The 12,497-nt window shown below is 44.1% G+C and overlaps 1 protein-coding gene across 1 annotated transcript in view; it reads right to left on the reverse strand.

Moving 5' to 3' along the window:
- BRIX1 (biogenesis of ribosomes BRX1) overlaps positions 1-12,497 on the reverse strand; it is a 75,052-nt gene that overhangs the window by 16,106 nt on the left and 46,449 nt on the right. The window contains exon 4 of the mRNA XM_078674928.1: positions 9,562-9,632. Coding sequence (XP_078531054.1) covers positions 9,562-9,632 — 71 coding nt within the window. The remainder of the gene's footprint in view (positions 1-9,561; positions 9,633-12,497) is intronic.

The raw sequence follows: 12,497 nt of genomic DNA on the forward strand, positions 1-12,497 counted from the left end.
CTATAATTAAATTATGATCGACAACTGAGAATTGTTCTACATACTAATGACCTAGATTTATCAATACACAGAACACCAGGATTCTTCTGTTTCCATTCGGAAAAAAGTATATTATAGAAATCTTTCCATAATTCGATCCAACATTTGATATAAAGGCTTTGTAAAAGAAATGCTCAGGACTGGACACTGCAGAGTGTGCGTGGAAGTGTCTTGAAACCATACATTTTAAATATGTTTATCTAAGAGATACATGTGCTTTATTACAGTACTACATACTAAAAATAATAGCAAAAATTTCGAGAATTAAGTCTATGTGCGAAGAGCACTGTAGTCAGAGGCATAGGATGGAATGGGCCAGGCACAGTACCCAGTTTGGTTACCTACAGGATATTTAAAGAGGGGATTAGAGAGCATGAAATCTAAAGACTTCCATCGCCCGGTGGACTGGATTTCTTCAAGGTGAGACCAAGAATTGATTTGTCGGGGACAATAAACTACTTTCTCTACCTTCAAAGCGAGTTAGCTCTGCACATGAGTGAAATATTATATTATAAGTTAACAAGAAGTCCAACTGTCCAGAGCACCCATTAAGCGTCAATCCGTTCACATGCCTATTCACCTATCCACCTGTCCTCGTGTTTGACACTTCTATTTCAAGTGCTCGAGACTCTTGCATGAGTAAAAGCTACCATCCACCTTATTTTCTCATTAAATATAATGGAAATATTAGTTCATTTGCAGGTGAAGTTGTGAAGCCGTAAAGAGAGACCAAAAGGTAGGGAATCCAATGTTTAGTATTCCACTAATCCTCAAGTGCCCCAGACAGCTTTGGAAAGACAAATCTGACAGCACTGCATCCTTATGCAGGTCTTCATCCTTCTTATTGAGGCTACACACAAGGCTAGGTACACCTGGCATCCACCAGATACATGGCGAGATCCTCGCACCCAAAAAACATAGCAAGACACACAGTCAAAAGCAGAGAACCAGTGAAATCCATCAACAATGGTACAGCGAAGTCCTGAATCCCACCAGAGACATCAGAGAACCCCGGAAAAACACACTTGGGACACAAATCTGCTACACTGAAGTCAGACATCATTGGTAAGGAGCAATTGCCCCAGCAGATAAATGAACAATTGGCATCTAATCAAAGTAGTAACACAGAAGAATAAGCCAACAACATGTCTGAGTGGGAATTAATAAGTGTCAGAACTACAAAGCTGCCAAGTTGCACCTTCCCCGATCATCAGTTGTTTTTGGCTTTAGTGAGAGGCCCAGATGCTTTCCTTGCAGTGGCACCCCTCTTTGGGAGCAAAGGACACGTGGATAGCCCAATTAGTCCTCTTTCTGCCTCAATGCTGTCGACACATCTCTGCGTGCTCGGTGGCTCCGTGAGATTCTCTACACGGTAGAGGTCCGTCACCACTCCCTGAGCTGCAAGAATAGGGGATGGCAGAGATACACTCTCCTGGCACCTCCTAAATGATGTTTTACAGCATTCTTGCTTTCCCTCCCTTGCTCTACCATGCATCCTGCTTCATTCCCGGTAGGGCCCAGGATGAGCTTCATTTCACGTTACTGCTTGAACTGTTCCAAACCAACGCCCCGCACAGCAGAGTCTCCCAGGGCTGCAATAATTTCAAGCTTGGCCCAAGGAGCTTTTCTACTACATTTCAAGTGTCTGTGTTGCTCCCTCTTGCGGGGTCCCCAATTCTTTTTTCAAAATAAGCCTTGGGTGCTGCTACAGCCTTTTCTCCAGCATGTCAGACTGCGAACACCTCATGCCGCTCAATATAGACCCTGCCTCTCTCCATTTCCTTCCTCCTCACTCTGATTACAGTAGACATTGTGGCTGCAAATGTAATAGAGCAGCAAGCACCCGACAACAACACCCTACGGTAGCTCTCTTTCATCACATTTTCTTCTTAACCCCATGGATTTTAAACCGGGTGATATTATACAGCCAAGACCCATGGATTAACCCCCCTCCCCCCTCCCTCCACCCCAGTGGACAAATTCATACAGTCTCACCTGCAAAAAAGTTAAGAAAATGGTGCAGTCTCCTCGAATCCGAATGCCTCAGACCTGATCTTTCTGGCAAAACCCCCCGATATAGATCCTAGTATGTTCACCTTTCTAAAAAAAATGCCCGGGACCCCAAAAAACAACAAAACCACTGATGGCACCTTACAAGCCTGCTAAGAAACTCTGACGTCGCCAGCCCCTTGTAAACATTTTGAAAACTGGCCCTTAAAGCTTAAGAGACAGGCAAGGTGATTGACCCAGAGGTCTTTGCCAGATGGCCCTAACAGGCAGTTTTCCTCCTGTGAAATGCAACTTTGCGCTCTGCTAAGACTGTCGCAAGTTGGTTCTCATGAGAATTGACCTCAAACTCATCTAACTGGCTACTTCTGAAGGCGGCCCCATGGCTCAGCGAAAGCTGTTCAGGGACCGGTTTGAGAAGGACATAAGGAAATGTGTAAATACGTTCACAGCACTAGACAAAGCCTAAAAAACAAGTGTTCCAGCCGAACCTTTTTAGAGCGAGACGGTTGAGGCAGAAGACACTTGTCCAGCCACTCGTTCTTACAAGGCCCTCACAGGGGTTTCAGATTTTATCAACACAAACTCCAGATGTGTGGTTTCTTCCCCTCCAGATCAAGGGGCTTTGTGCGGGGTTGCTTCAACAGAGGTTCTCACAGAGGAACCCATTCCACTGCCAACACCCAAGTTACAAGTAACAATTATTCCCTAGTCCTCGGGGGGGGGGGGGGGGGCAGGATTCACCACTTTGTAAACAACTGGGTCAAAATCACCAACAATGCTTGTGTACTCAACTCTGTCTAAGGTTACAAAATACAGTATACTCAGATTCCTGTCCAACACAGCAAATCTCCTCAACTCTATTTTCCCCCCGAAAGGGGTACATTTTTAAGACTTCAGTATGTGTTGCCAAACCAGGCTACTGCCCCCGCCTGTCCTCATCCCAGAGGTTTCTGTAGCACTCTCTACTTGGTACAGAAGAAAGGGGGGTGAGTGGATCACTTCAAGATGGAGGCTATCCACCTTCTCAGGGATATTCTTCAGGAAGGGGACTGGATGGTCCAGTTGGAACTCAAAGACATCTACCTTGCAGTCCTCATTCTTGCCCCACAAAGATGTTTCCTGCAATTCCAATGGCACTCCCAATGGTTCGAATACCTAGCCCTGGCCTTCGGTTTATCCTCAGCTCCTTGGGCCTTCAACAAACTAATGAAACCAGCAGTCAAAACGCTGAGGGAGAAGGACACGTGATATTGAACGTCTATCTCAAAGACATGATTGTTATGGCCCAGACTCAACTGGTTCTGCTCCAACATCTTGCCTCGACAATCAACTTGTTGCAAAGACTTAGACTTCATCCTGAATAAGAATAAGTCGACCCGGATTCCCTCTCAGCAACTGGAATTTCTGGGCTACCAGGTGGATTCTGAAAAAAATCATTTACTGCTCCCTCTATAAAAATTAAGACAATCAAGAGAGAACTGCGGTCTGTGTTGAGCAAACAGATGGTCTGGTTGAGATCTGTTGCAAGGCTGGTGGGCCTCCTGACCTCATTGATCCAGGTGATCTTTCTGGGAGCTCTGCAAATGGAGATTCAACATCTTCGGCACACACCAACCTACAATTCACAGATTCTGTTATCTCAAGAAGAGAGGGCAGAAGAAACACGGCGGCGGCAACAAATAAAGGCCCAAAATGCCAGAGCCATCTTTGGGCCAGTTCCGGACGTGATCATTGAATCCGACACAAACATATAGGGCTAGAGAGCCAGATGTGGACATTTTTCTCAGAGGATGTCGCTGGTCACAAGACAAGTTAAGTATACAAATCACTTGTCTAGAGCATCTGGCAAGTTCTTTCTTTATCATGACACTCTCACCCAGGAAAACCAATTGTTGCATTCTCTTAAGAATGGATGAGTCAGTGGTATGATATATAAACAAACTGGGTGGAACCAGGTCTCGGATGCTTGCGGATTATCGCCCGGACTTTGGACACTTCTGCCTTTGCCATTGGATTACAGTGATAGCAGAATACCTGCCAGGACGGAAACACACAGTGGTGGACTGGAACGCCAGGTTTCAATTCCAGGTTTCTTTCGGATCCCGGCTACTGGGTGCGTCACTCTCAGGACTTTCAGGAGGTTCATTGAACCTTGGGCCCCGCAAGGTGGATCTGTCTGCGTCCCAACTAAATTATCAGTTGAAACATTTCTACAGTTCGTGACTGGATCTGGAGGTAATTGCCATGGATGCCTTTCTACAGGACTGGCCGACTCAGGTGAATACGCCTGTTTTCCGGTTGCAATGATTTCCAGGGTTGCAGCCTGCCCCAAATGTCAGTGGCTAACATTAGTGCTGGTCAATCCCATCTGGAAGACCTAATCTTAGTTCCCTGCACTTCTGGAAATGGCAGCAGAATTCCCAATAGCACTTCTGGTGTTTATGGAGCTTTAGTCGGACCTTGTGGTGCAAAATCAGTTAACACTAATAGCCTGGAAAATAGCAGTCAGCACGGCCGAATCTCTAAAATTTCGAAGGAAACTGCCCACTTCATACAAGAAGCTTGTGCTTCTTCCGCCCACAAGCGATACACTTCTGGATCAAGGAATCAAGGTTGAACTAGTATAATCTGAGCTTCCAGTCTGGACATAGAGTTCAACAATTTCGAGCAGAGATCTATGGTTAACATCAATTTAAGCAACTATGAGGGAAAGTAAAGTGCAGTAGTTTTGGGTTAGTTAGCGTAATAGAAGTTTCTTTTCCAACCATAGAAATGTTTATTGAAAATAATAATTGAAAAAAGGGACCATCATATTTCTGCAATAATGGGAAGAGAATTCAATTATGTAGTTAATGTTTACTTTGAAGGAAAAAAAACAACCTCTATGCTGGTAAAAACATTCCTTTTGTAAAACAAAGATTGTATAAGTTGTTCTCTTCATGGTGCAGCTAACAAAGGGAGCGGATTGGAATTAGGATGTTCAGGGCTTGTTTACTTTTCATGAATACACTGCTGATCAAACAAATTTCAATGGATGACCCAGTGGAATTATGGGACTCTGTAGCTGCAGTATATTCAGCCTAGTAACATATCCGTTTTTTAACGGTGAGAATTATGTTCAATGATTCTCACAGGGGTTCAATGGGCACTTATAACAAATAATAAGCACGGTTGGTTTACTTACTATCACTTTTCATTACATTTATGTTATGGTTCTTTAAAAGGAGAGCATACACTTTTTCTTTCCTTTTTCTCCACACAAAGAGAGAGAGAGTGGCCGATGATGATAAGTGGGTAAGCTGGCAAGTACCAGTCAGCAACCCCTTTGGTGTTCCTACCGTGAGGTACTCTCTCTTCCCCTTTAACATTTTTAGGTCTCGTCCTTTACCATTCCGAAGGAATGGGAAATGGCGAGAATTCAAGTGCTCGAACTGATTGTCAAACCACCGCTTTTTTTCGTGGCGTTTTCTTCGAGTGCACGTACAGGCACGCGCTTTTGGCCCATACACTTTCATGGCCATCTGTTCCTCAATGTCCCTCCCACCCTTCGTTTGATCTTGCCGCGAGTTCAGGCTAATGGCCCTCTCCCCTCCCCCAGCACAGAGCGCGCATCGCGGCCGCACAGCACATCAAAGGGCTTCTCCCAGCGTGTGCTGTGCGGCTTCTCCTCCCCTAATTATGTGGCCGGCCGTACTTGTGTTTCCCGGCCGCTTCCCGGCCACTCTTGTATTTAATTAGCAGCAGCAGCATTTCTCCTGCGCCAGGCCACATCAAAGGCTCTGTGCCACTTTCACCCACACAGCAACACTTACAGACACGCAACGCCACTCACACCCACGCAACACCACACTCACCCACGCAACACCACACTCAGCCACGCAACGCCACTCAGCCACGCAACGCCACTCACCCACGCAACGCCACTCACCCACGCAACGCCACTCACCCACGCAACGCCACTCACCCACGCAACGCCACTCACACATTGTGGGTGCAGATTGCGGGTGCAGATTGCGGGTGCAGATTGCGCGTGCAGATTCAGAGTGCAGATTGTGGGTGCAGATTGTGGGTGCAGATTGTGGGTGCAGATTGTGGGTGCAGATTCAGAGTGCAGATTGTGGGTGCAGATTGTGGGTGCAGATTGTGGGTGCAGATTGTGGGTGCAGATTGTGGGTGCAGATTCAGAGTGCAGATTCAGAGTGCAGATTCAGAGTGCCGATTGTGGGTGCAGATTCAGAGTGCAGATTCAGAGAAAACTCAGCAGCACCACCACCATTGCAATGCAATAGGTTTCGTTTTAACGCAAATTTAAGCTATAGGCCTTGTAAATGACAAAGCCTTTTATTTATGTTCCAAAAACCAGAACGCAAAAATAAAGGGCATTATCATTTACAATGCTAATAGTTCAGACTCGCGTTATTGCGAGACCTATTGCATTTCCAATGCTTGTTCTTTATAGTTATTGGTGGCAGGTGGAACCTAGCCTGGATGGTTGTTTTAAAAGTAGTTATTGATACACCGTGACAATCGGAGTAGTGTAAGTAATCACACTCAAGGGAATTGAGAAGGTTATTGAAAACCCTTGTATTGTCATTACTGTTAGGATTAGGTGTCATTCAGGTGAGGCCTTTCCTGATGTGGGCGCCCCTTGAGCGGGCACTATAGGCTCTTGCTGAATACACAAATACCTTGCAAGGGGCTGAAGGACGGAGTGTTTGGGAGGTGAGGGCAGGGAGGGTGGCTGCCATGTGGGACTTTGGTGGTGCTGCTGCCAGGAAGGCCAAGGGTCTGGCAATGCTGAGTCAGGAGACTGCACAAGCATAGTCCTGATTGCTGGAACAGATCACCAGGATTATGACATAGCAAAGCCAGTACAAATTGACCTAAAGTGGTCTGTGATATTTCAAAAAGTGCTCATTGCTTGTATGGGTTATTTTCATATTTGCTGTGAATGCCAGGGAGCCTGGTGAACCTGCGTCCGTAAAGAGATCCCAAATGACATTATCAGATTTCCACCAGGGTGCCAGTGTGGCCCTGGGTACTACCACCCAGGGGAACAGGAGCATGCCTGTGCCATTTAAAAGGCTTTCCCCCTTCGTTATAGGTGTGGGAATGAGCATACCTTTCCACACCTGGAGGGACTGAATTTCTGACCCCAAGGTAGCTCCTATTCCACGTAGCCGTGCCCACAGGTGGGGATTGGGTGGCTAAGGCAGAAAGGGCTTTGAAGGAGGGGTGGACGCCAGGAGTTTTCTCTACTCCTCCCAATGCCAAAAGTAGGAGAGTTCAGGTAACAGAACACACATTACTTCTCCACCTGACCAAAAGCAGGAGTGCGCTAGGCCAACAGGGAAGGGAGGAGACGGTATGGACCAAGAAGCCCACAGTGCAGTCTGCTATCAGTATGCCCCAGAGGAGAGGCTGGGGCACCAGTCTTGTAAAGGAAATCTACATCCATCGGGTGTTTAAAGTATAAGAAAAAGGAGAAATGGTTCAGTTTCTGTGACCTCATCATAAGTAAGGCATCATGACATCCCCATAGGTCCCAGGTTCATACTTGTATGCATATTTTCAAGGGTGCTCCAGAGCCATATGGCGCACACCTGTGTTTTTCACTTGATGTTTGAAGTCCACCCTGTACCACTCTAAGCCTCTGAGGAGAGCGACTTAGTGAAACCCATCTTCTCCCAGAGTCACTATCAATCCATTCACAGGGATCACCTTTTTATCTGATATATCGCCCTCGGGAGTGACTGACCCTCCGCGTTGTGGGTGCCAAGAGAATGCTTGAAATCGTAGGTGTAAAATAAAAATCATTGCGTTTGTGTTGACATTTTAGTTTGCTAATGTTGATAGGAGGAAAACCCTGTGAGCGACAATAAGTATTACTTTTGTTAATTAACAATGATATTCCTGTTGCGTTTAAGCCAGTATGTCTTTGTTTCTTAATGTTGTACTGGTAAAAGCTGTATGCCTGGTTTCATCACTGAAAACCCACTGACAAAGCCAAGCAGGCAAATCATATGTTTTGTTACAGGGACCTGAACAACAATTTGAGGGTGTGTAATACGAGGGTCCCAGAACACTGGAGGTTAAAGACCTCAGTTCACAAAATCGTGGCCCAGTAACAACAACGTATACTCGAGACTCGATTTCACACACAAATAACTAACTACATATGAATTACATAAATACTTGCTCAGTTCTAAAAAATATATATCCTTCAGTGGTACTGATTCAACTTCACTCTTTATTTTTGTATGCTATTTTTTAAACTTTTTTTGATTGTTAAAGCAGACTATACAAAAGGCAAGTCAGGCATGTCAGACAGTATTGTGCATTTTAGTAAACTGCACAAAGTCACTGAGTGAGTCTCTATTAGGTGTCATCCCGTTTATGCTAGTTAATCAGAGTTAACAGTATCACCTCACACATTCCAGTGACTATTTTACAACATTTTCACTGGTGCATGAAGTGAACACTCTTGCTTCGTAGACCGGAAAAGGCTGTAGCTTTATCACGTCAGAAAGGCAAAGTTGATTGGAGAGAAAATTAAATACACATCAGCATACTTACACTTTAACACACTGCAAATAGTCAGTTTTGAATTTAATGCCATCACAAACAGAATTTTTTCTCAACATTTAAACAAGCGGTAGGAAATGCAGGCCTTCGTGTCCTGGTCATAGATATTGGTCTCTTGTAGGTGTTCAAAAAGTGAACCAGCTTACCGAAATCTTAGATTTCTAAACATAGATCATTTAAAGGGCAGGAAAAATAAGGCATTTAATTAACTATACAAACTTTGAGTATACACAGAAGAGGCTAGACATCATTTTAACCAATAAAAATGAAAGTATTTTTCCAAATAATGTATATGAGAAAGGACAATTTAAAAGTGTTAGAAAAGCAACGTGTAACGTTTCTGTATCTATAGCATCCTTTCGTAGGTATGTAAATAAATGCGCTCACTCGTCTGGTCAGAAGGACAACCAAGTCATAGTCCAAATAAATATGTCCCATTTGCCATCTTTTGCGTGGCATGTACTAAGAAAATCCAAGCATCCCTAAACAGAAAACTTCTGAGATGCAGGAAGACTGGTTTGGAGAAGGACGAATATTCCATGTAATTAACTGCAAGGTAGACTTCAAGGGAAAAAATACTCATTCATATTTGCTAACAGAATATCTCTAAAATCAAATGGAAGTCCAGTATCAACATTAAAATTGACAGATTTCTTCATAGACAGTGCCCTCCTGTTAAAACATAAAAAGTATTAATCGGACGAGATCGCAGCATGCAAGTGAAGGCACTCAAGTGCACAACACATCAGAAACCTTGGGAAAGTCACTGTTACCAAAAGCGACAGATTTACAATGAGAATTCAACACAAACCACATCAGGGGCTTACGAGCACTGTGCTCGGAGCTATACTGAAAGACCTGGACTGGATTTATAAAATGCACCATTCATGGATCCACTTATTAAATTTACATACAAACTCTACCTACCATGCATAGAGGTCCTGTTTTTTCTTGGCTTCAAAATAAATGCATTTGTTACAGTTTTTCATTTCACAGACCTACGAAGTAATGTAGAAAAAATAAGATTGATAAAAATGATTGGAACAATATGTATACATTGCAACAGACTTGCCAAAAGGGTAGCTTAACACTATTATAATATTACATTGAAAATTAAACAGAAATCTCAAAAAGGTTCTAAGGACAAGCATTTAATGATTTCATAAAAACTAGAACAATTGCATTTACAGACCTAGGAGGGGCCTACAGGCATTTAGCTCCAGAAAGTGACCGCTCAGATAATTTAACTTTTGCAACTCTGAATAGCTCAAAGCTACTAGACAGCACCTCTCCTGGAGAGAAACAAGCATCACAGACAGAAAGTTCCAACTTAAAGACAGAAGCCTTAATCACAAATTTGCAGAGATCTGATGGGTGATCATGCAGCGCCAGCTGTCACTATTGCTGCAGAATAGACCAACGCATGGAGAAGAACCAAGTATTAAATGGCATTTTACAGCATGAAATAAACTATTCAAATAATGTTTCACTACAATTTTCAGTTTCTATTAGTAACTCAGTTCATTAAGAATTTGGAAAGAGTTTGTAACGATAAGTGCGGGGAAAAAAAGGGGAACCGAGTGTACATTATTTCATGAGGTCAACATTTCACCCATGGCCCCTACTTACGACAGCTTAACCTGCTATGCTTATCCAAATGAAACCTATTTGTCTGCATAATGCTGGGAGTATTGGACTTTAAAACAATTTCATTTTTACAAAGCATATTTCTGGCAACTCGAGTACCAGAATAACTTCTGCCTCCAATGTTTGAACTGGTTTGCTTGCTTAAATGCGTGAACCTTCTTATACGACAACATTTATATTTCTCGATATCATCTATTATCCTCCTTGAGAACATTACCAAACTTAACCCTTTCGCTGCTAGGCCTTTTTCACCCAAGAATGTCAAGACTTTTTTTTGGCTATTTGAGCAGAGACAGCTGGTGTTAAGGGGTGAGATGGGCGTCTCCCTGCCACCCTGGAGAAGTAGAAAAAAAGTGTGTGAAGGAACACCGAGCAGCTAGCAATACATTGTGCTTGCTGATTGGGGACTCCGCCGTGTGAATCGGAGGTCTTTTTTGGAGGGAGTGGGGGGGTGATAGCCCTTGGCCATGCACATGCATTGGCTGGGCAAATATTTATTGGACCTTGAGGCATAAATCAGGGCAGTGACGATACACTAGTGGATGTTACTGCAGAGGATAGAGTTTTACTTTGGGCTTTATTCACATGGCCCACGGAGAAGTCAGAACACTTCCATTTAGCTCAATAGCTGGGGGCATGGAAGGCTGTCTGAGACAATGTAGGAGTGGGTGTGTCAGTGGTCTCTGCCTCTTCCACCAAGACCCGGCAACTCTGGTTTATTTTCCAATGATAGGTGGGCTGGAGTTTGGTTAAGGGGGAGGGGGGTGGAGGGGGGTGGGGGGGTGGAGTCCAGCAGCTTTTATGGTTAGTTTGTGCCACTACAATCCAGTCACGAGGCCCAGGGGGAATGTTAAGTAGGTGAGTTTTTGTCTGAAGTTGTTTTGGCCTTCCATTGTCTTCTACAGTAGTCACATTGACATGGCATGATCTAGTACAGCGGCTCCCAAACTTTTTTGACCAGCCGCTCCCTTGACCTATTGCCCATTGTCAACAATTATGTTCCTTTATTTCCGGGGAAGGTGGGTGGGAATATAAGCCCGGCCTTGGGAGTACTCCCATTTTCCTCCCAGGAAATATTAGGAATGAAGCCAATGAAGGTATTCTAATATGTAATTGTAATTGTAAGCTTTATTTCGATATAAAAACATATCATAAAAGCTGCACTTCACAACAATAAAAACATAATTGGCACTTGCAGTACAATGAGCAACATATTTAGCAGTATACAATATAAAACAGTCAAAAATAGTTTTTAAGAAATATAGGAAAGCATACTACTGTATCAACAGTTTTTTTGCAGTTCTTAAGCGCCAGGCCCAGCCTAAGAATTTTGCCATACCGCAGGCAAAAAAGGGTCTCGCGTCAGTGCACAATATACGCAGAGCTTCTGAATGGGATCTTGTTCCCAGACTCCTGCATAAGGGTCTCAGCCACAACTTTCTAGGTGCTACATAGGTGTTGCATTCGAACAAGAGGTGTGCAACAGATTCAACCCTCATTTCGCAAAAGGGACAAAATGGCACAGTTTGTAAGGGCGGTTTCCAGGTTGAGGTAAATTGGCCAAGAGGGAGTACACCTAACCTGAATTTAATGTACAGTGCTCTGTCACCTGAGTTGTGGATAGAATCCAAATAGGGTTCCCTAAAAGGGAGTTCTTTAGTTAACAAAAACTGGGCGACAGATTTACAGTGATTAGTATTGGACATTCTTTCTTGTCCACCCACGACCAGTATGCCTTTTTTAGTACTTGTTTTGACGGAGCTGATTTATTATCCCAAGCATCACCTAGCCCCAGTTTGTAGAGAAGGCACTTAACATCCCTAAGCCAGGTAATTTTGTAGCATCCTGGAAGGGACAGAAGGTCTTCCAGAGCATCTGCATAGCTGTGGAGTTCAGGGACATTCCAGATTCTAGACCATAATAAAAGAGGTCGTAATTTTGCTTGGTCACATATTGGGCGGGAGCCCGCATCTAGAAAAATGGGGATTGTAGGAGTACTGTGGGGCAGTCTCATAAGATCTTTATGAAAATTATTGTCAAGGGAGACCAGGGTATCAGTTTTCTGGGAGCCCCACAGTTCTGCGCCGTATAGTGCTGCGCTTGCAACCTTTGCCCTGTAAATATCTAGGACTGCCCCAATGGGTTTCAATGGCGATGCTCGCTGCTGTTTAAGCAGGGCTCCAGCTACCCTCTTGTGAGCAAGAAACACCTTCTGA

Source organism: Lissotriton helveticus, chromosome 2_1 (assembly GCF_964261635.1).
Source record: "Lissotriton helveticus chromosome 2_1, aLisHel1.1, whole genome shotgun sequence".
NCBI classification, from domain to species: domain Eukaryota; kingdom Metazoa; phylum Chordata; class Amphibia; order Caudata; family Salamandridae; genus Lissotriton; species Lissotriton helveticus.